The sequence below is a fragment of the Ovis canadensis genome, chromosome 11 (genome assembly GCF_042477335.2).
Source record: "Ovis canadensis isolate MfBH-ARS-UI-01 breed Bighorn chromosome 11, ARS-UI_OviCan_v2, whole genome shotgun sequence".
NCBI classification, from domain to species: Eukaryota; Metazoa; Chordata; class Mammalia; order Artiodactyla; family Bovidae; genus Ovis; species Ovis canadensis.
The window spans coordinates 56338982-56362956 of NC_091255.1; the positions used below are offsets into that span (position 1 = coordinate 56338982).

General features: G+C 42.4%; 1 protein-coding gene across 4 annotated transcripts in view; it reads left to right on the forward strand.

Moving 5' to 3' along the window:
* The window catches only part of MAP3K3 (mitogen-activated protein kinase kinase kinase 3), a 60937-nt gene that overhangs the window by 15813 nt on the left and 21149 nt on the right, over positions 1 to 23975 (forward strand). For all 4 annotated transcript variants that reach the window (XM_069541705.1, XM_069541706.1, XM_069541703.1 and 1 more), the window contains 4 exons: positions 3626 to 3666; positions 8988 to 9087; positions 14257 to 14370; positions 21928 to 22048. In XM_069541705.1, the coding sequence (XP_069397806.1) occupies positions 3626 to 3666; positions 8988 to 9087; positions 14257 to 14370; positions 21928 to 22048 (376 nt within the window). The remainder of the gene's footprint in view (positions 1 to 3625; positions 3667 to 8987; positions 9088 to 14256; positions 14371 to 21927; positions 22049 to 23975) is intronic.

Here is a 23975-nt window from a genome sequence, read left to right on the forward strand (position 1 = left end):
ATGTTCAGTCACGTAAGTTAGTTCACATGCCTGGTACACGCGCGTGCATCCTCTACCAACGGCTGTGCTTTTGTGTGCTGTACAGTACTGTATATAGTAGTACAGTATCTTTATTTCAAGCCCAGGATGTGCAGAAACAAGTGTAAAAGCAGCGGTGATGTAGCTGGTGCTACTGTATTTCTCAAGGTACTGTACTATAAGATTAAAAATGTGTTATATTACATTATTTGTGTGAGAAGTATAAACCTACTACAGTACAGACTATATAACTGATTGTGTTAGTTGGGTAAGTAGGCTAACTTTGTTGGACTTGAACAAATCAAACTTATGAACGTGCTCTTGGAACGGAACTTACTGGTATGTAGGGGGCTTAACTGTAATAATGTTGTAGGTGAAAGGTGTGGCACCCTACCTGTAGGGACAGACAGGACTGCAGACTGGTAGAGACGTGGGGTCCTCTAGAGCTGGTGTGAAACTGGACAGTATGGGAAGCTGGAGGTGGCATGTCTGAGCGTGGCAGCATGATGCAGACACTGTGCTTTGGAAGGCCCTTCCCATGGGGACTTCAGGGGAGGGAGAAAAGGAAGACAGTGGCAAAACTGCTGTCACTCATAAAACCTTGAAGCCGCATAACTTCCTCTGTAGTGTGGCACATCTTTCCACGTGTGCGTGTGCACGCTCACACACAAACAGTCTCTCTCACCTAGAATGCAGACCAGGTAGGGCACCCTGCCTTCCCATTCCACCTTTTTTACCTCCAACCATGCACAGCCTCAACCAGAGCCTCCCCTACAGGTTCCCCAGGCCTCATAGCTTCCTGCAAGGTCACCACCCTGATGTGATGCCGACTCCATTATTACTTCATCTCCTCCATGAGTTCTGAAAAGTAAGGTTTCGGAAGATGCTGTGATAGTTTCTTCTTTTCAGTGTTCCCACTGAAGCCCTGCATCTGTGAGTAAAATAAGCCTCCCTTGCCTGTGTAACACTTAGGTTGTAGCCTATCTGCTGCTGCCGCTACTAAGTCGCTTCAGTCGTGTCCGACTCTGTGCGACCCCATAGATGGCATCCCATCAGGCTCCACTATCCCTGGGATTCTCTAGGCAAGAACACTGGAGTGGGTTGCCATTTCCTTCTCCAGTGCATGAAAGTGAAAAGTGAAAGTGAAGTCGCTCAGTCGTGTCCGACTCTTTGCGACCCCTTGGACTGCAGCCTACCAGTCTCCTCCGTCCATGGATTTTTCAGGCAGGAGTATTGGAGTGGGGTACCATTGCCTTCTCCTTGTAGCCTATTTAGGCTTCTTTTAAAGCATTATGATCTTGAGAGAATTTATTTAACTTCACTGTAACTGTTTCTCCTGTAAAATAGGGATCGTAAGAGTTCCTGTTGTGAGGGTTAGTTTAATTGATGCATGTAACATACTTAGAACAAGGCTTAGTATATAGTAAATGCTCTATAAATGTCAGCTACTGTCATATTATTGGTAATGGATAAAGTGGTCCATATGTTAAATCGAAGGATGAGTGGGCTGTATCAGGGTTGTATTTTGAAGAGCTGTCACAGTGCAGGCCTGTTACTCCAAGGAGCTTTGCTGTCTGCTGTTCGGTATGTAAATTTTGGGGGAGAATCCCAGGGACAGGGGAGCCTGGTAGGCTGCCATCTGTGGGGTTGCACAGAGTCGGACACGACTGAAGCGACTTAGCAGCAACAGCTCTTTGAGCCTCCATTTCCTTGACTTTAAAATAGTGAGTTAGAGTCTGTATTCTTATATTTCAATTCAGTGACTCTCAAGATGTGTTCTGGGACCCCTAGCAGGTTCCCAAGAACTTTTTGGGTGTCCCTCAGGTTAAAACTATTTTCATAATAGTACTAAGATGTTCCTTGCCCTTTTCACCCTCATACTCTTAAAAAAGTACAGTAGAGTTTTCCGGAGGCTACCTGATCCATGTTATCACAGCAGTTTGAAAGCAGAAGCTGATCTGAGAGCCCAGCTGTCTCCTACGAAGCCAGCATTAAAGCGTTTCCCACTCTCTTGCTTCACTTTTCTTTCTTTCTTTTTGTTTCCCGGTATTCTGGCCACACTTTGTGGCGTAGAGGATACTCCCCTGACCAGGAGTTGAATCTGTGCCTCCCCAGTGAAAGTGCCAAATCCTAACCACTAGGCCACCAGGGAACTCTGTCTCACGTCACTTTTTAAAAAACATACAGTTTTTAAAATGTGTTTATGTTAACACATAATGGTTTTAAATTATTTTTAGATGAATAAAATTTGTTTTCCTAGTTTTAATTTGTAATAAGGCAAATATCTATAGATATCATATACATAAACAAAAGCTTTTAGGGGTTTTTAGAATATAGTTAGAATCTTTAGAGTGTAAATTTTTAGAGTGTAGGTTAGAATCATCAGTCTAGTTCATTTGACTGGAAGAGAATTCTAGCCCTCCCATCTCTTGGAAAGGGGGAGTCCTTTGTGCACCTACCCTGCCTTTCAGCTTTCTCCTTTTTCTGTCACTTTCTCTGCCTGCTCTGTGTTCTTCATCTTCAGATATCCTGAAACCCTTTTCTTTCTTCAAAGCTACAGTCTTTTGCCTGTCTCAGTATTATTTTCATTCACTGACTATGAACTCTTTCTTACCTTTATCTCTGTTGCTTGGTGGTTTCCTGACTATCTTAGTTTTCTTTTTCCTTTGTACCTGTTCTTCTATAATATCTCTTCTCTTTTCCTGTCATTTCTAACTCCCTCAAGTTATTTGCTTGACCTTTATAGTATCTCTTCCTCCCTGATTTGTTCTTTAACCTTCTAACACCCCTTCCTTCTCTTGTTCCTGATACTTATACTCAACTCTGTTTTTCAATCAGTGAATTCATTTAACAAATATTGGTAAGCACGAACATTATATACCATTACATTTGCTTGTCCCTGGAGCTACGGAATTAAGAGAGGCATGATCCCTGTTCTCCCAGAGCTTATAGGGTACCCTGATGGTCATCTAGGCTAAAACTGGGGACAGTTATAAGGTATTTGTCCAGGGTGCCACTCTACTCCCACTTAGGGCAGCCGTGATAGGGTAGTGGAGATCACTGGTACCAGTGGCAACCATTTATTGTGCGTCTACTATGTGTTAAGTATTATACTTACATTTTCTTGTTTAGTTCTCATAAAAACTCTGTGAGTTAGGTATTTAGCCCTATTCTGCAGATGGAAGAACTAAGAGTTATAGAGGATAAGTAACTTGGTTGTGGTCGTATAGCTAGAATTATCACTATGAAGAGTTCTTTTTCCGTTTAGTAACGTCAGCCAAGAAGGAGTAGTATCCTGGCCCAGAGGTGGCGACATAGTGGGAGCAGCTCCAGAGCCAGTTGTGGAAATAGAGCTTGTGAACTTAGAGATGACACGTCAGAGCAGATCTCCTGAGCTGGGCAACCCCAAGGGTTCTTGTCCCAAGACCTTTGTTGCCCCAGAGGTTAGAACTCTGTGACAGGAGTGCTTGTCAGGGCAGAGAAGCTCCAACAGGAGCCTCCGGGCATGCTGCCTAATGTTGCTGAAGGGCTGCCTGAGGCTACCTGGGTGGGGCAGGAGTGACACAGGCCAGAAAACCCGCTAACCTGTCTGTCCTTTCTTTGGCAGAGTGACGTCAGAATCAAGTTTGAGCACAACGGGGAGAGGCGGTAAGTCTGCCTTCTGATGCATGGATGTGTCTGTTGAGCCCCATTTCTCAGAAAGCGTGCAGCTTATGGGGGCCATCTCCCTGGAGTGACTCCTGTGGGGTCCCTGGCTAGGTAATGGGGTTGATGGGGCAGAAAGGGGAATGCTGCATCCTTGGTTTGGCATATTGACTGAACCTTGTTTCTGGTCTTAAAGCTGCTGGTCTGGTCAACTGCTAATGTTTTACCCTTTTGCTCTTATTCTGCTGCTGTGAGGTCCACCATTGTGCTGGGGGAGGAAGTCAGGGCTCCAGCTCCACTGAGTCATAGCTTCCAGACATGCTGACCCTGTGCCAGCTGTGGGCATCAGAGGGAGAGGAGGCTTCTCCTGTGACGTGCTACCATTCCTGTCCTGAAAGAGTGTCCCTGGTTTTGTCCACATCAGGGGTCATGTTGGGTGAATTGGTAGTTTCTTTAAAATGTCTCTAGGTCATGGGAAGCTGCATTAAGTCCCTCAATTGTGAAAGATTTCAGCTCATTTGAGGACATAGAAAGAGAGAGTTCTCAGTCTGCATTCTGCATCTTACCTTGGGGAAGTGAAAGTACTGTTACAAAACCCTTGTATCCTTTTCCCATTGTCAATATTAAGGTTTTTGTAGGAGGTCAAGATAGAAGTTCTCAGTGGAGAAAAATATGACTTCACTTAATTTCTCAAGTTATTTTACGGAAAATCTTTAAGAAAGCATATAGAACTCTGGTCAGGGGATGTTTGGGACACTTTGTGTGCATGTGTGTGGCATGTATACACACAAGCATGCTTTTCAATATCTGTTTCTTGCTCTTTGCCTTTCTCCCTCGTTGATTACTGCCCTGCCCTTTTTCCTTTACTATGAACATTTGGAGGGCAAAGAGCACACCTATGAGGATAAGATCCTCCTATTTTACCAGTCACCAGAGGACCTTGCATGCTTCCTCAGTCTCTTCAGTTGTGTCCAACTCTTTGCGACCCTATGGACTGTAGCCTGCCAGGCTTTTCTGTCCATGGGATTCTCCAGGCAAGAATACTGGAGTGAGTTGCCATTTCCTTTTCCAGGGGATTTTCCTGACCCAGAGATCGAACCCACATCTATTTCAGCTCCTGCATTGCAGGCAGGTTCTTTACTGCTGGGCCACTGGGGAAGCCCCCAGAGGACCTTAAGTGCCTTCAAACGTTTTTGTCCTGAAAGTTCTCTGCTGCTGGCATCTTTCAGCCCACTCTGAAACTAGCTCTGGATATCTGTGGCTCTGCTTTCCCTTAAAAAGATACATTCAGAAGCCTGCAAGTTGGTCAGAGGTGGAAACATTGTGCAAAGGGCCGTCTGCAGAGCCAGGGCCTGCTGCTGCTAGGTAAATTCTAGGGCTGTTCCAGGCCGGGAGGGAAGAAGGTTTTCTGAGCTCTGTCCCCAGCTGTTCATTCTAGGACCTGCCAGTAGCATGGAAGTTAAATTGTCACTTCATTGTTGCTGCTTTTCACACTTTTGACCGGACTGGATTTTGGAGGGATTGCCAAAGTCAGAGCAGCCAAGAGTTTTCAGAAGTAGATACAAAATCAAAGGCTCGATTGTGTTGGAGCCTAATTACTCAGTTACGCTCTCCTGAATTCCTGTTCCCTAAGTGGTATATAGTTACAGTGAGCGGACTTTACTGAGAAAGTGTGTGTGTTTAGTTTCAGAGATGCTGCCAGATCGAAACCACAAATATTTAAGGTGGTCAGGCAGGAATGGCCTTTTGAAGCCCCGAGCAGCAGTGTTGGTATCAAGATTTTGAGAACTGCATGCTCTTTTTATGGAGCTGTTTTCTGGAGCCGTGATGTTTCGCTGTTCGTGTACTGTGTGTGGAATTGAGGACTCTGTAAAGTCTGTGCGGCGAAGCCACGTACAAGCTGCTCTGTGCCAGACAGCTCTGGTTTCATGTATTTCATATCTTAAAGATTTGGTTGAAAATATTTCTGTGGGCTTTCTTTACTTTTTACAGACCTAGGAACAGGATCTGTTTAAATGTTGTAGGTTCTTATAGACTTAGAATTTACAGAAAAGAGGAAAGAAAGAATAGTGACTTTTCCCCTTCGTCATTGCCAGATATCCATTCTGGTGGGCTGAGTTTCCCATTGCTTTGGATGGGTTGGCATCAAACTCTGAACTTTCCTCCCTCTTAGCCTCAGGAGGGCAGAAGAGGACTGTAGACTAAGATCTCCCTCCTTGGAAATTATATTGCTGAATGTATTAGTTTATATCCACCAGGAAATCCATCCATATTGTAATCCTTATATTCCCTCCCCACCTCAAATCAACCATCCTCAGCATTAATCAGGTGCTATCTTTAAAAAAGAGAGAGAGAAAGTTAAGTGCTACCTAGATATGAGTTATCTAGATATGTGTGTTTGATTGATTCTTTTGAGAGAATACCTTTCTATTTGTTCCTTATAGTAAATCATATCCCCTTCATCAGGACCTCAGCCACAGTTCAAAAGGGGCCTGCCTTTTGGACTGGTGGGGATGGTTGTGCTGGGTGTTAGACCTGTCTCTGAAGTACTAGCCTGAAGATGCCAGTTATTTAAGGTGATGGTGGCAGCTTAGATCTTAACTAACCTGGGAGTCCTGCTTTCTTGAATTTGATAGGACTTCTGGACTGCTTTTAAATGGTTTTGGAAGTTTTAAATGGTTCATCACCAAACCAAATACAGGAGAATTTATCTGAGCCTGATCTTTTTCTGACAGTGTTAGGGACATCTGAGTGATCTGGTATTTTATTCAGAAAGGCGGACCCCTTTTGAACCATTGCTGAGGTCCTGATGAAGGGGATATGGACTTAATTATTATGGAATTTAGTAATTCCTTAATTACAAAAGAATTAATAGAAAGGTATTCTCGAAAGAATCCATCAAACACTCATGTCTAGATAACCCATATCTAGGTAGCACTTAATTTTTTCTCTTTTTTTTAAAGATAGCACCTGATTAATGCTTGGGATGGTTGATTTGAGGGGGGAAAATATAAGGATTACAATATGGATGATTTCCTGGTGGATATAAATCAATATATTCAGCAATATAATTTTCAGAAATGAAGGTAGTGACAGATGAAGGAAAAGTTATAGAGAAATTATCTTCCTGAGATATTAGGCTTTGTGTGAAGGATTATACTAATAGCCTATCAACGTTGTTCAGTAAAACTTCCCCTCTAATAGAAATGTTCTGCAGAAATCCCTTGGTAGCTGAGGAAATTGGTTCCAGGGCCCCCCTGTGGATATCAAACTCCTCGGATGCTCAAGTCTTTTAGATGAAATGGTGCAGTCTTTGCATATAACCTATGTACATCTTTGTGTATACTTTAAACCATCTCTAGATTTCTTATAAACCTAAGAGAATGTAAATGCCATGTAAATAGTTGCCAGCATGGGGCATATTCAAGTTCTGCTTTTTTGGAACTTTCTGGAATTTTTTTTCCCAGATATTTTTGATCTGCATGTGTAGACCTGGGTATAAAAAGGGGTGACTTATAGCTGTGTTCTCCAGTATCTAGTGAGCACTTGAATGTGCTGATGGGACTGAAAGAGCTGATTTTAAATTTAATCAATTTAAATCTAAATAGCCACATGTGGCTAGTGGCTACTGTATTGAACAGCTCAGTTCTAGATATGACTTTCATGATGCCCACTGATTTCAGCCAGCCAGATTTCATGAAAATCCAATGGCTTACCTATCAAATTACCCATGACATTTTTCACAGAACTAGAACAAATAATCCTAAAATTCATTTGGAACCACAGAAGGCTAAATTGCCAAAGCAATCTGAGGAAAAAAGAAAGCAGGAGGTATAACCCTCTCAGACTTCAGACAAATTTAAAAGCTGCAGCCATCAGCAGTTTAAATTGTTGCTGTCAAATTTGTCTTCTTCCTTTTGACTTCTATATTTTATGTAATTTTATATAATGCTTAGGAAGACCTCCCCTACTCCAACATTTTTTTAATTCTACATTTTCTTATATACATGTACATATGTAGTATGCATATGTTTCTTTTTTATGTTCTCTTCTGTTTACCTCTTTATTTTTGTTTAAATAAGTTTTAAAGTATTGGGTTGGACCCTTATGATATGGTCACTTTTATATGTCAAACATTGTTGACTATCCCCAGTATCCCTAATACATTAAAACTTTTTATTTAAAAAATGTCAAATGCACACAAAAGTAGAGAATGTGAAACTGAACCTCCAAGGATCTGTTACCCAGCTTCAACATTATCAACATTTTGCCAACCTTGTTTCATCTATCCCAACTTGTAAATTTTGTTGTGCTATGTAATGACAAATTATTTTAAGACCTCTTTGAACATGTTCCTACTCTACCATGTGTTAATATTTATAGAAATTGTTCTTTAAACAGACCTAGTGAGTCTCTCTTGGAGAAGGCAATGGCACCCCACTCCAGTACTCCTGCCTGGAAAATCCCATGGACAGAGGAACCTGGAAGGCTGCTGTCCATGGGGTCGCTGAGGGTCGGACACACTGAGCGACTTCACTTTTACTTTTCATTTTCATGCATCGGAGAAGGAAATGGCAACCCACTCCAGTGTTCTTGCCTGGAGAATCCCAGGGACGGCGAAGCCTGGTGGGGTGCCGTCTGTGGGGTCTCACAGAGTCGGACACGGCTGAAGTGACTTAGCAGCAGTAGCAGTAGCAGTGAGTCTCTCTAGAAAAATATCAATATCAATACTATTTATAGGCACACATGTGTCACTGGTTAAGAAAACTAATCAGGCATATAACCAACTCAAGGGGAATTCCTGTGACTCGGTGGTGGGAAATGTCAATTCATAGGATAATCAGCATTGAGACTCCTGTGGCATCTCAAAAATGAATAGTAGAAAAGACCTTTTCAAGTCCTGGATGTGAGTCATTTAGGAGTTAAGACCGTGTTTTCAGGACTGTGGTTCCAGTCTCCAGTTTTTCTTCCTAATAGGAATATTTGGAACATAGCTTTTAAATCCACGTGTCCTGCCATGATACTGAACTGTCGTTGACTGAAAGATCTGAGCTGAAGTGGTAGAACATTGATTGAGATAGAACATTGATTGAGATTGAACATTGATTTAGCTGCCTGTGGGTTATATTGAAAAACCTAAGAGATGCGCAGAGAAAGGGTGAAAAGATAAAGGCAGATAAGAGAAGAAAAAAATACAGAAAAAGGCAAGCTACATGAAAAATAAAAAGAACTCTTGAAAAGAAAGGAAAATATCACTCAGGAGTCATAACTTCTAAACCCTGCATTTAAAATATGCAGTTAACCATGCTTCTGTTCTCTTTCAGAATTATAGCATTCAGCCGGCCTGTGAGATACGAAGATGTGGAGCACAAGGTGACGGCAGTGTTTGGGCAGCCCCTGGACCTACATTACATGAACAATGAGGTGCGAAAGGCAGCTGGCGGGGGCATGGGGAGCACCTTGCCTGCCTTTTCGTCTCTGCTTAACTGAGGATCTCCTAGTTTGTTCTTCTGATGTCATCTGCAGGTTTTCATTTTCTGGAGCCTCTTTTGTTCATTCCGATAATTCTGGGATTTTTCTCTTTTACTGCGTGGAAGATTGCACAGCTATTTCCATTCCCTCTGCTCATTCTAGGCCGATAGCTCTAATAACTCCATGGTGGAGTCAGGTACGGGGATCAGGGTCAGAGCTTAGCATTGCCTTGCTATAGCAGAGGGTTCAGCAGGGCTGGGGATGTGGTGAAAATTGGTGGGTAGGACTGTCAACCTCTATTGACAGTCATAAATGTTGGATTCTTCTCAGAGTTTAGCTTCTGATTGTAGCTGGTGTCAAACATTAGCACCTCATCTAATCATTTCTTTAAACGCTTACTCCTCCTAACCCCACCCAATGGTCCTTATTTATGCATACTTTGAACATCACTCAGGAAGCAATTCTTTTGAATGTCAGTTACTTGACTGCTTTCCCAGCTCCAAGGAAGGTACTAGAGGCTGTAGTCTGCTTAGGTTGATGCTTTGCATTAGTCTGAAAGGCAACATATTTGTGCCCAGTAAAGAGCCTGCACTTTGAGGGGCTTCCCTGGTGGTCTAGTGGCTAAGAATCCATCTGCCAATGCAGGGGACATGGCTTCGATCCTTGGTCTGTGAAGATCCCACATGCTGCGGGGCGACTAAGCCCGTGCATCACCGCTACTGAGCCTGCAGTCTTGAGCCCACAAGCTGTAGCTAGTGAGCCCAAGTGCTGCAGCTGTGGAAGCCCGCACACCTAGAGCCTATGCTCTACAGCCAGAGAAACCCTTGCAATGAGAAACCCACATGCTATAGCTAGAGAAAGTGATGAAGACCTGTCGCAGCCAAAAAATAAATTAAAATCTTTAAAAAAAAAGGGTTGATTCATCCCTTAGTTGAAAATAAAGGCTTAAAAAAAAAAGCTTGCTCCTTGAGGGAACTAAGTTGAGGGGAATAGACAGGAAAGCTGGGAAACCTCATGGCTCTTTGAGAGGTCTTTCCCGTGTAGTTTTATTTTAGTGGTTGAAAAGTTAAGAATTTCCTCTAGACTCTGGGGCTGAAATCTGTAGAAGCTGAGATTTGTTGGCTAAAAACTTTCTGGTCCTCTTTAAACAAAATGTACAGCCACATTTCGGTACGCATGCTTGCTCAGTCACTTCAGTAGTGTCTGACTCTTTGTGATCCCATAGACTGTAGCCCACCAGGCTCCTCTGTCCATGGAATTCTCCAGGCAAGAATACTAGAGTGGGTTGCTGTGCCCTCCTGCAGGGAATCTTCCTGACTCAGGGATCGAACCCGAGTCTTCTGCGTCTCCTGCACTGCAGGCAAATTCTTTATGTCTAAGCCACTGGGGAAGCTCCTCAGTTGGGTATATGCTGCCATATAGCTAACAAAAGTAAGACCATATGAGCTTTTGCTTTTTGGATAAATTTTAGAAATACAATAAATTTAGAAAGTCAATAACACTATGGTTAATAAATAAAACAGATGTAAGCATTTCAAAGTATGTAAACTAACACATTTTAAATACAGGATATCAGAACCCCCAAAATATAAGTGAAAAATCCATAGAGCAGTTCAAGCATCCATGACTGTATGAGAAAGTGAGGCTAAAATCAGCTAGCTAGTCAGCATTCAAGAAGGCATTCTTTAGTTAGGAAAGATTTTTCTGGATGGTTTAGCACTACTTGTTTCTCTTTCTGTTAATATTTCCATTAAGAATTCCATATGTCCCCAAATCCATTTTCAAACTCTTTTGCCAAGGAAGCGACTGCCCAGAATGTTGGACATTCCTTTATTCAAATGTTTATGCAGATATTGATTCTAAACCAAATATATATATATTTTAAGAGTCAGTGAAGACTAAAGTATTTGAGCATTTATTTTTCATCACTTTTTTACTGTTGTTGTTGTTTCTGTTTTTGTTTTTTGACCTCATTTCCCAGACCAGGGATTGAACCCAGGCCATGTCAGTGAAAGCCCAGAATCCTAACCACTAAGCCACCAGGGAACTCCCATAATTGTTATTATATTCAATCATGCATGTTTTTCCGTACTCTGCTAATGTCAATGACTAAGAGTTGACTAATCTTATTAATTTCAGCTCTCTCAACCTATTTTTCTTTGCCCTCTAAACCCTCCCTTGTCAGGACTTGTGAACCACAAATGAAAAATCTTTGATTTTATTTATGTTTATATTTTTGTTAAAATAGCTTTTTTGAGATACAATTCACCTACCATATCACTTACCCTTTTATTTTTAAATTTATGTTTTTAAACTGTACAATTCAGTGATTTTTAGTATGTTCAGAGTTGTGTTAACTATCAGTACCGGATTCCAGAACCTGTTTATCACCCCAGAGAGAAACCCTATACTCATTAGCAGTCACTTCCCATTCCCCCTCCACTGCCTAGCCCCGGGCAACCACTTATTTACTTTACATCTCTCTGGATTTGCCTGTTCTGAACATTTTATTTGTATGGAATGACACAGTATGTGGCCTCTTGTATTTGGCTTCTTTCACTGAGCATGTGTTCAAGGCTCATCTATATTGTAGCATGTATCGGACTTCATTCCTTTCTGTGGCTGGATAATATTCCATGATACGGGTATACCACATTTTGTGTATCACTTCATTCACCTCTTGATGTTTTTCTACTTTTGGCTATTATAAATAATGCTGCTATGAACATTTGTGTACCAGTCTTATATGAACAGATGTTTTTAATCCTCTAAAATATACCTAAGAGGAGAATTGTGGGTCTTGTAGAAACTCTGTATCTAACTTTTTGAGGAACTGCCCAATTTCCTCATATTGGCTGGTACCACTTTACATTCCTACTAGCAATATATGAGGGTTGCAATTTCTCCACATTCTCACCAGTACTTGTGATTCTTTTTTTCTTTCCTTTTTTAAAAAAATTATAGCCATCCTAGTAGGTATGAAGTGATATTTTATTGTGGTTTTAATTTTCATTTCCTTAATGACTAATGATGTTGAGTATCTTTTCATGTACTTATTGGCCATTTATTGATTTTTCTTTGGACAAATACATATTCAAATCCTTTGCCCATTTAAAAAACTGGATTGTTTTCCTTTTATTGTTGAGTTGTAAGAGTTCTTCATATACTCTGGATACTAGATCCTTATCATATATTTGCAAAATTGTAGCTTTTTTTTTTGGTTGTTAAAACATGCTCCACTAATTTCTTTATCTTCTCTTATCTCCACCCAACACTAGCCCTTATTTATCCTTACTTTATATGTTACTCAGAAATGAATTCTTTAATGTGATATGATCTGTAGAATTTCATCCCATTCCATGGGTTGTTTTGAGATTTTACTTTAAATACCGTTTTTTACTATTTGTTATTTCCTGGCCTAGGATTTAGAGTTCTCATTTCCTTGTATTATAAATTGGGAACCACAGAAATTAATTGGATTTTTGCTTGTGTTTGCCACAGATGTGTAAGATCTGACATTCGTTAGGTCTTAAGGCATAGCATACTTCTGCATCTTTTAATACTAAGTACTCATAATATTTCAGAAAACTAAGATCATAGCATCTGGTCCCATCGCTTCATGGCAAATAGATGGGGAAACAGTGGCTGACTTTATATTTTTGGGCTCCAAAATCACTGCAGATGGTGATTGCAGCCATGAAATTAAAGGACGCTTACTCCTTGGAAGGAAACTTATGACCAACCTAGACAGCATATTAAAAAGCAGAGACATTGTCAACAAAAGCCCATCTAGTCAAGGCTATGGTTTTTCCAGTAGTCATGTATGGATGTCAGAGTTGGACTAAAAGAAAGCTGAGCACTGAAGAATTGATGCTTTTGACCTGTGGTGTTGGAGAAGACTCTTGAGAGTTCCTTGGACTACAAGGAGATCCAACCAGTCCATCCTAAAGGAGATCAGTCCTGGGTGTTCATTGGAAGGACTGATGCTGAAGCTGAAACCCCCAATACTTTGGCCACCTGATACGAAGAGCTGACTCATTGGAAAAGACCCTGATGCTGGGAAAGATTGAGGGCAGGAGGAGAAGGGGACGACAAACGATGAGATGGTTGGATGGCATCACCAACTCATAGACATGGGTTTGGATAGACTCCCGCAGTTGGTGATGGATAGGAAGGCTTGGCGTGCTGTGGTTCATGGGGTCACAAAGAGTCGGACACGACTGAGTGACAGAACTGAACTCAATATCTTCTGCTTTTTAGTAGCGAGTAAGACTTATCTATATCCTCGAGAATCTTCTCTTTAATACTTCGGTGGAATGAAAACAGAGGAAGTAATTTTTGGTTCTAGTCATGGATTTTATTTTTAACTTTTAAACATTAAGATATTAAACCCTTCTATGTGGCCTAAATTTGTGTTCTTATTTGAGTAATGTTTTCATCCTCAGTCCTCCCTCTCTTCCTCCTCCTCCTCTGCCTTTTCTGCTTATTTTGTTAATGGCAGCACAGAGTAGGGTGGGACATGCTTCTACTGCTCAAGTTGGGAAGAATTATGGGGGCTAAAACTGTTTGGGACTTGATGCTTTGGAGTAAAGAGTATTTTGAGAGAGGAAACTCTTCTCAGAAAATATCTTGAAATAAAGTACTAATGTGCTACAGCATGGATGAACTAAAAAACACTAAGCAAAATGAAAGAAGCTGGATGCAAAAGACTATGAATTGAATCGAATATATACAAATTGTGTGATTTCGTTTATATGAAATGTCCAGGAAATGCAAATCTCTAGAGACAGAAAGTAGATTGGTGGTTGCCTGGGGCGAGAGGTAGGAAAGAGGAGTGACTGTGAATGGGCACAAGAGATATTTTTAAAGCAGTGAAAATGTTTTAAAATTGAATTATGTGATGGTTGCGCAACTCTGTCATTTTCCTAAAACTTATTAAATTGTACACTTAATGAAGAAAAAAAAGAAAATATCTCTATGGCTTCAGTTAGGTCTTTGAGGACTCCAGAGTATGCCTTGAGATTGTTTTTCTCCAAATTTATTTTTAGTGTTTATTTTCTTATTTTTGCAGATTAAAGACATATTTTATATGATTTCCTTTTTCTGTGTCCTGTGTCACAGCTCTCCATCCTGCTGAAGAACCAAGATGATCTTGACAAAGCAATTGACATTTTGGATAGAAGCTCAAGCATGAAAAGTCTTAGAATATTGTTGCTGTCCCAGGACAGAAACCATGTAAGTAGCTCCTGCCCTGGACTGACAGCTGAAGACACAGCTTGCTGTCCTTCAGGAGTTCATGTTCTTCCTTGACAGAGTTTTGTGTTCCTCTGTCACTGCTAAAGCGAGAACATAAGTGTGGTCTAGCCCACTGGGTCAGCAGCCAGCTAGCCGCCTGCATTTGGTTTTACTGCAAAGCCAGACCATCAGTGTCAAAGTTGCAGCTGAAGGTTACTTGGCTTGTGGTGTGGGAGGAAGGAAAGCATTTTATGATAAAGGAGAGGATTCTTTTTCTCTATAGTTAATGTGTTTTTTTAATTTTAAACTAGATATGGACCCCAGCAAGGGAGATTTGCTTAGCGTGGGGGTGGTGATTAGCAAAGGCTTTCAAGGATTTGAGAGTGTCATGCTTTGTGAACCCAACTCCCACAACTCCTCGGCAACTGTGACTTTCCCCTGGGACACATGTAGAAAACACACTTTTCCCTTCTGTTCAGTGGGAAAAAGTTCATAGACTAAAGAGCCTCTGGTAAGTTAGCATCTGCTGCCTTACCAAACGGCAGCAATCTTAGGGACCTTCAGAACTTAGGGATTTTTCCTTACAGTTTCCTTTCCTAAAGAATCCCCAAGGGCCTATGTTTCACAAGAATGCTTGTAACCTGTATCTGTCTTCTGTCTGATTCCTCTACCAGTTTTCTTCACATACACATCCCTGAAGTTTTCTTTGGTGTTCTTTCCTTTCCGTATGCTTGAAAACAGCCAACTGTGGACAGCTAGTGTTGCTGCCTGAGAACTGTGGATGCCCTATACCGGACAGAATTTAGAGGGAATGGTGCTTTATTTTTAAAGAGACTTTAGAGTGTCTCTTGATTAGGGAAAGACACAGAAGAATGTAGTTAGGAAGCCTTAGAATAAAGATGTTTTCTAATACTACAGAAGTGTCCTTGCACACGAGACTGGTCTTCTCTTTCCCAGGGTCTTTTTTTTCTGGATGTGTTTTGGGAATTATTCTGAAGTGAAATGTAAACTTTATTCCTTCATTTCTCTGTCCCACTTCCTTCCTTTCTCCTTGAAGTCCTTCCTCGTTGCCCATCTTGTAAGATCTAAATGTAGCCTCACACCCAAGGTTTTTCACTAACTATCCTTCTTTCAGCTCCCCAGTCTCATCTTTCCAAGTTCTTCAGCATACTTCCCTTCTTCTGCAGTTCTTTCTTCCTTTTTCCCAGACCGTGGTTGTCAGCCTTTTTTAGGTTCTAGCTTGATTTACCTGCTACAGTTTGGTCAGTATTCTTGACTGAGGCCATATTGATTATTCCCCTTTCCTTTAGTCTTTGGATATAATTTGCACACTAGTTTATAGGTTGCTTAGTAATTGCCCTAAAGTTGTTGTGTATTTGTAAATTTTATCCCAGAAGATTGTAAGGTCCTTGAGAACTGGAGCTGTATCTTATTGTTCTGGAGCCCATCTTCTTAAGAGAGCAACAGTGACTACTTGAAATGTTAGCAAGAGTCAAGTAGAGACCATCTTTAGCAAACCTCTTCTTTACAGAAGAAGCTGGAATTGAAATTTAATGACGTGATGGTTTAACTGGGAGCCAGCAACCCTGATAGTGATCCCTCCATTCCACTGATGCGAAACTTCAGACAACTGATTCTATACATTTGCCTCCACATCCATCAAAGGGTGCACTCAGCTGCAGGTGCTACTACAGCACCCAGAGCTGTATGAAAGGTGACCATCTGATCTCTGACACTCATGGCATTACATTAGATGTTGCATGAAATAAATTCCATATTGATGCCTCTCTTTGTAAGGATGTATATTTTAAAAATTATAAAGTCAGTGCAACTTACTGTAAAGTTAAAATAATAAAAAAGGATTGTCTTACATAATTCTAGTACCAAAACATTGATTTTTGCATATGTTTCTCTTTGGCCATATGTATACACACTTTTAAATGTTGTCATGGTATTTATGCGGTTTTCTAATTTAATTTTTCACTTATTGTCATGTACATTTTTCTGTTAATATACAGTCTTCATGATTATAAGGATGCAGAAGTCCCTTGAGTGGATAGACCATAATTTTATTCAGTAACCAGTTTTGCTACTGTTAGAATGCTTAAGCTGCTCCTATTTTTTGGCATTTATAAAGATTTACATTTAAGACTAACAGTATTGGTGGTGATGAAATCTTTCCTTGGGGACTTCCTCAACTAGACTTCAGGCTTCTTTGTAAACAGAAGTATCATGATCCAAAATTGCTATGTGCTCAGGTGTTGGAGAAGGCAATGGCACCCCACTTGCCTGGAAAATCCCATGGATGGCGGAGCCTGGAAGGCTGCAGTCCATGGGGTCACTAAGAGTTGGACACGACTGAGCGACTTCACTTTTACTTTTCACTTTCATGCATTGGAGAAGGAAATGGCAACCCACTCCAGTGTTCTTGCCTGGAGAATCCCAGGGACGGCAGAGCCTGGTCGGCTGCCGTCTGTGGGGCTGCAGAGTCGGATATGACTGAAGTGACGCAGCAGCAGCAGCAGCAGCAGCAGGTGTCCTACCCTTAGAAGAGTGCTTCTCTGTTTGTAATGAAATCTCACTTTTGTTCTTCTAGTTTCCAATCTGTCATAGACCAGTTCTTTTTAAAAAACACAAAAACTGAAAAGTGGACAAATTAACTAGAGACAAAACATAAGCCCACGATTTTTATTGTTAGATTCAGTAGGCATAAGTCACTCTGCCAAATTGTTACCAAAGTGTTTATTAGCAAGTTACTCTTCATTTCAGTACTTTCACTGTAGGGGACTGGTTCACCACATGTTGGAGCCTGGCACCAGCCCATAGATCATACTCTACATAACACTTCTTCAGGACACCACATCACCCCGGTCTTCATCCCCTCTTGATGATCACTGTCAGCTACTTTGTTCTCTATAGTTTCCTTCAATTTTAGCAGCCTATCACCTCATTAACCTTTTGTTACCATCTGAACATCTGGTTCCATCACTACATGGGAAAAAGATGGGGAAACAGTGGCTGACTTTTAATTTTTTGGGCTCCAAAGTCACCGCAGATGGTGATTGCAGCCATGAAATTAAAAGATGCTTACTCCTTGGAAGGAAAGTTATGACCAACCTAGATAGCATATTGAAAAGCAGAGACATTACTTTGCCAACAAAGGTCCGTCTAGTCAAGGCTATGATTTTTCCAGTGGTCATGTATGGGTGTGAGAGTTGTACTGAGCACTGAAGAACTGATGCTTTTGAGCTGTGGTGTTGAAGACTCTTGAGGGTCCCTTGGACTGCAAGGAGATCCAACCAGTCCATTCTAAAGGAGATCAGCCCAGGGTGTTCTTTGGAAGGAATGATGCTAAAGCTGAAACTCCAGTACTTTGGCCACCTCATGCGAAGAGTTGACTCATTGGAAGACTCTGATGCTGGGAGGGATTGGGGGCAGGAGGAGAAGGGGACAACAGAGGATGAGATGGTTGGATGGCATCACCAACTCGATGGACATGAGTTTGAGTGAACTCCGGGAAATGGTGATGGACAGGGAGGCCTGGCATGCTGTGATTCATGGGGTCACAAAGAGTCGGACACGACTGAGCAACTGACCTGAACTGAACTGAACCTTTACTTACCTTCTCATTCTTGTTTTTAAATGTACTGTCTCTTCTCTGTGGATTCCTTTTTTATTGGTCTTTCTATGACAGATTTTAGCCTTTCCTCTGTCTTCATCCCTCAGCAAGGTGGATAGTCATACTCCTCCCATCTCACCTGGCCAAAGCCATGTCTTAGACTTCAGTATTGTTTTCACTTGAGAACACTTGGATTTTGGTAATCACAGAACTTCTGTTAGTCTGAGGAACCTTTCTCTAGCCTTGATTTTACTGCCATTTTAAGATACTTGACCACCTTCCTCCTTCAGTAGTTCTCGCTGCCCTAGACTTCTGCCTTGGGCCATCAACTCTCAGCTGTTTGCTATTACAGACTGCTTTTCTAAGCATGTGTTCATCTAACTCTTAATTTATCCTTCTAAAGCTCTTGACCTTCTTATAACTTTCCAGATTTTCCACCGTCATAACATAACCTCAAACTCAACATTATCTTGTCACTCATACATATTATAAAAACTAAATATCCAGGATAATCTAAATGATAATTCTTCTTATTTTTCTAAGAATAATGGGGCTAGTGCAGGAAGTTGGAACAAAACTTGGTGGCTAGAATATTTTTAGTCTGGCCCTGTTTAAAAATCATTACACATTTGGGAATTTCCTGGCAGTCTTGTGGTTAGGACTCCATGCTTTCACTGGTGAGGGTGAGGGTTCAATCACTAGTCAGAGCACCAAGATCCCACAAGCCAGTAGCACGGCTAACAAATAAATAAAAATTATTACATTTTACGTGTCTAAGGTACTTTATTTTCTCATTTGATTTTTGTGACTTTGAGGGATCCTGGTTATTGCTAATCTATACCTAGGGAAACTGAGGCCTAGAGTGATTTGCCCTGGGTGAAGCAGGTAATAGTGACAGAGTTGGTCTCGAGCCCAGATATTCTGACTGCAGTCCAGTACATATGAGACACCATCCAGGAAAAGGATCTTAGAATTATTGTAAGATCCTTTATTATTAGGATTATTATAGTAGTCTTTGGAAATTATTGTAGTTCTGGAAATCCTCACCCAGGTTCTCCCACAGTTCATTAGAAGCAGAACAGGAAATGTAATGCCCATGAGGAAAACCTGTGATATGTGTCACTCTCTCCCCCTTTGCTTCCTTTCTCAACTTAGGAGGGAACTGAGCTAAGAAAGGTCCAAGACAAGACAAATTTTTATGAAGTTGGGATCAGTTTTTTACATGAACAGCCTAAAATGCCTGGAACTCTAGTCAGGAAAGGGAGCTGAAGCGTACATTCCTTTAGGCAAAGTCTGTGTAGCACTGAAGAGTGGGGACAGTAAGAGCACAGATCTATTCACCTCATCTCAGTTTGAATGAACCCCTTGAGTATGAGGATTATCAGAGAACAAAAAGGAAATAAGAATTTGTTTAAGAAACATAAACATGTCATCCTTTATTCAAGTTGTATAGCTTCAAAGCAGATTTTTTCAGACTTTTAATAAATTCATATGTGTTAAAAACTGTGAATTTATTGAATAATCTGGATGCTCCCACAGTGATCATAACTATCATGGTCTTCCATGCAAATGTCTCTTGGTGCCACCATTGAAACAGAGGGCCACTGAGATCCAGAGAGCCACTTCTCAGCTCACGTTCCATGAACCAAACTAAACCAAGCACATGGTTACCCCTTTTTTCCCCCTGCATCATTGAGTTCAACTGCTCCTTTTGTCTGATACACCAAATCTTTTATCAAGATAATTCGTGGATCAACTTTTATAATCTTTTTTTTGCTGATCTCCTGGTTTCCAGTGACTGCAGTCTGTGCACATGGTTCCCTGGTGACATTTCATGTTGTTTGTGTCGGCCAGAGCACACTGCTACCCACAGAGTCTTTCAGTGAGGTTTTCACAAAATGGTCGAGTGCCTTCTATTTGCTGTTTCTAGAATGTTCTACCAGCTACACACTTTGCACCCATTGGGACTCCTTTCACTCTCTGCAGGCACTTTTATTTTTTCCTAGCCCCACCTTCCTCCCTCTCTTTCCCACTTCTAGGTCTTGTTCCAGGTTCCTTGAATCCTTGCTGCATCCTCATTTTTGTTTACCATGTCTTTCTCTTGTCATACCTAAAATCAGGGTTTTCCGAACTTGACCGAATATTTCCAACACTTGGGGGAGATTTTAAAAATACCAGTCCTTGGGCCTTACCCCCAGAGAGTCTGCTGACGTTGGTCTGAGGTGTTAAAAACCCCACAGGCAGTTCTGCTGGGTAGATGGGGCTGAGAACCACTGCTTTAAACCAAATATGACTCACCTCCCAGGACCTCACTGCTCTGAGTGTGGTCCAGGTACCACCTCATCAACATCCCCTGAAAGCTGGTCAGAAATGCAGATCCTCCGTCTCACCCCAGACCTGAATCAGAATCTTGCATTTGAACAAAGTCCCAGGCGGTTTGTGTGCACGTGGCAATGTGAGAAGCCCTGCTCGGAAACCTTCGCTGATTCCCTTCATCTGTTTTCCAACGTGGTGCTGCAGTCAGCCTTTCCTCTTAGAAACCTATGCTTGTGCCAGCTATTGAACCTCATTTCCTGTCTCAGCTTTTAGATTTGAAAATTGAGAGATTAGAATTTATATTCTTCAGTAATTTCAGATTGTGTTGCCGAGATGTACGGAGTCCCCACTCCGTGTCAGGCCCTGTGTCTCAGCAGGTGTCCTTGAGGTGCTCTGCACAGCTCTTCTCTTTCTGACTGCAGGGCTGTAGCCTTTCTGTGCCCCTTACTGACCTGCTTCCCCAGCGTGTGGCTTTGATTGTTTTTTCCTTTCTGACCCTTGGCGGAGAGCTATTGCACATCGGAGGCTTCAGCAAGAACACTCACTTCCCCTTGGTTCTGACTTCCCGTTAGAGCAGGACAGTGTGTCAGGACAGCCAGCATGTGATCAGGTCTGGCGCGGGGAGACCAGAGGAGGCTGCTTGGCAGCTGGACCCTACCCCTGAACGCGTGCGGGAAGCCTTTTTCCTGGAGGACAGGATAGTTTGTTTTGGTCGCACTTTTTTTTTTTTTTTCTTATGGGAGGTGGGTGTGAGAGAGAGAAAAAGAGAAACAAGTAGAAATTTTGACCCAAGTTATTTATAAATTCTGAGCTCCCACTCTCCATAGCGCTCTACTTATGAGCACAGCGTGACATCACTTGTTCCCCTTCAGGCTTCAGTTGTAAACTTTCTTATGCCAGGCCCCCTTTTATTGCTTTGTTTTCTCTCTAGGGCTCACCTCGTGGCCCATCTGAGTCAGTGCAAAGTGGGGTGGATGTAGCAAGGCTGCTGACCCTGTCCTGAAGTCCTTGACCTCTGGCAGCATGGTACCTGTGATAGTCTTTCTGAGATGAACACAGTCCCAAGATGGTTCACACGTAAACTCCAAGAACATGAAGTAGCCAAGCTCGTTGTACCCTAATTTTCAGGGAGCAATGATGGTGGGGGAAGAAGCATATCACATTATTTTTAAAATGTTGTATCAACCAGAGTTTTTGATGCAGAGGTGGCCATCATTGTCCACGGTGAACCCCCACGCAACAGGTGATCTCGCTGCTGAGATAATCTGCTTTTCCAGCTGTTCTCCCCAACCCTTCAGAGAGTTTTGTGAGAGGATATTTACAGCTGTTTTCTGTTTGGCACATTACTACAGGAATGCCTGGTGTTCCTGTGTGTCTGGGTCATCACCTATTACATTGGAGCACCGGGTATCAGTGCTTTCTATTAGTGAAACTGTAAAATGACATTGAGCAAGTAGTGAGGGGCCAGATATGATTGAGGAGTGAGGTTTTGGGGAAAGCTGAGAAGCTTATGCACTGAAAGCAGGAAGGTGGCTGAGAGCGTGGTGAGTTCCAGGGAGGGGCGAGGGGACATTTCTCAGCCTGCCTCCTTAGTGAGCTGCCTTTTTCCTCTTATCTTGCAGACCAGTTCCTCTCCCCACTCCGGGGTGTCCAGGCAAGTGCGAATCAAAGCTTCCCAGTCTGCGGGAGATGTAAATACCATCTACCAGCCCCCTGAGTCCAGGAGCAGGCACCTCTCCGTCAGTGAGTATCTCATCTCTTTTTTTCCTCTTATCTATCTGCCTGTGTTTTTTTAAAATATTCTTTTAAAAAATAATTATTAATTAGAAAACAGTCATCAAACATAATATTGACTGCTACGCTGTTTGGAATAATCTTCCATGCCTTTCTTTGGGGAAGAGAAATAGGGATATGATTGGGATGGAGTCCTGACCCTTATGCTGTCTTGCTGTGCTGGGGTAATCAGGTCCTTTTCAACAGCCCTAAAAAAGTGATCTCAAACATCTGTTTGAGGACCTTCAGTGGCAGTGGACCCTCACTTCTGACCATACTTTCCCCAAAAGACTAGGGACTTGTGGAGGTAGAAATCAGGTCCAAGTTTGAGTTTTGATATCAAGCCTCTTGCTTATGGTTCCAGTTCTGATACTTCACAGAAGATGCAGACCAACAAAACTCCTGGAGCGTCTTAAGTTGTCTGGGAGGACAGGAGACTACTGACGTAATATGTACAGTTGGCTCATTAGTAAGAAAGATATGTAGCTGCTGCCAGGCCTTCCTGGGAAAGAAATCTAAATCATGTCTGTGCATTATACCAGGCAGTCCAGTTTTGCTCTGGATCCCTTTTTCCACATTTGAGGAGAAAGCTCTTTTTTTGAATTGTGCAATTTGTTTCAAGGGGGAAGTCTGGCCTTGTCAGCATTTGCATTGAGGTTGCTACCCTGATGTTGCTGGAACCCCTGCTGCTATCCATACAGGTTCTCTCTGGGTGGGTAGAATTGCATCAAACTGAACTGCTGTCTGGAGATCTGGAGCGGAGCTGGCAGCAGGGCGGGACAGGGTGGGGGGCTGCATTCTGAGCATCAGTCCTGTCATGGAGCTTGTGTGGGAATGAGAAGCCTCCCCAGGGAGCAGCAGAAAGATTGTGCTGCTGAGGCACTGAGTCTGCCTCACTGAGTAATTTCTGGAGCCCGAGCAAGCTCTGGTAGTCAGTGTTGCCAAGCTGGAAGTCCATATATGCATTTCATATTTCCATAGCCTTGTGGATGATTGGTGTACTTACAGTAAGCTGGTTGAGGGGAGAGCAAGTACCCCAGCAGGGAGACCTTATCCAGAGCATCTCTGGCCCTAGAATCCAGGTGTCCAGGAACCTGCATATCTCTGTTAGTTTGGCCTCTGTTCTAGAGCCCTTGTAGACACCAAGGGGCTGCAGGGGGGCAGCACTGCTCCTCTGTGGAGGAAGCAGTGAGTACTGACGCTGGGCAGTGATCTGGCCTCCTGCTCCTAAGCAAGTGCCTGTGACGTGTGTGCAGGTGGGGGCTAAATGTAAATGGTTGGTCATTGTCGTAGGGGCCTGATTTGGAATTTCCTTGTCTGAGAGTGCTGAGGAGTAAAATTTCTACAAATGAGTTCCTGTCTATATACAGAATGGGCAACACAGCCTCCCAGCATGCAGAGATCCTGGGTTCCTCCCTTCAGCCAGCATTATATCCCAGGCTCTAGGCTGGTGTGGGGCTTACAGTGGAGGCACCTGGAAGGCCAAGGGTGGTATGGGGACACAGAGGAGGGAGAACCAGCTCTGCCCAGGACTTTGCTTTCACAAGAGAGGGAACATTAGAGATGACAAATGAGGGGAAGATTACTGAGCATGAAATGTAGACAGATATTCCGGGCACAAAAAGGGGCATCTGCCAGGCACGATCACCAAAGAAGATGGTGGCTTCTGAGAACACCAGGTGGTTCTGGATTATGAGAGAGACTTGTAAAGCTGGGATGTGGCAGAGGCTATGTCTCACTAGAATGACCTGGAATTTTAGAGGTTATGGAGGATTTCCATAGGCCAGGATGAGGGGAGAAGTCATTTCAGTGATCTGCTGGTGGAGATCCCATGTACCCTTCTGACTGGACTGATGTCTTTGAAGGAGAAATAGAAAAGGATAAGAAAGGATGTCTG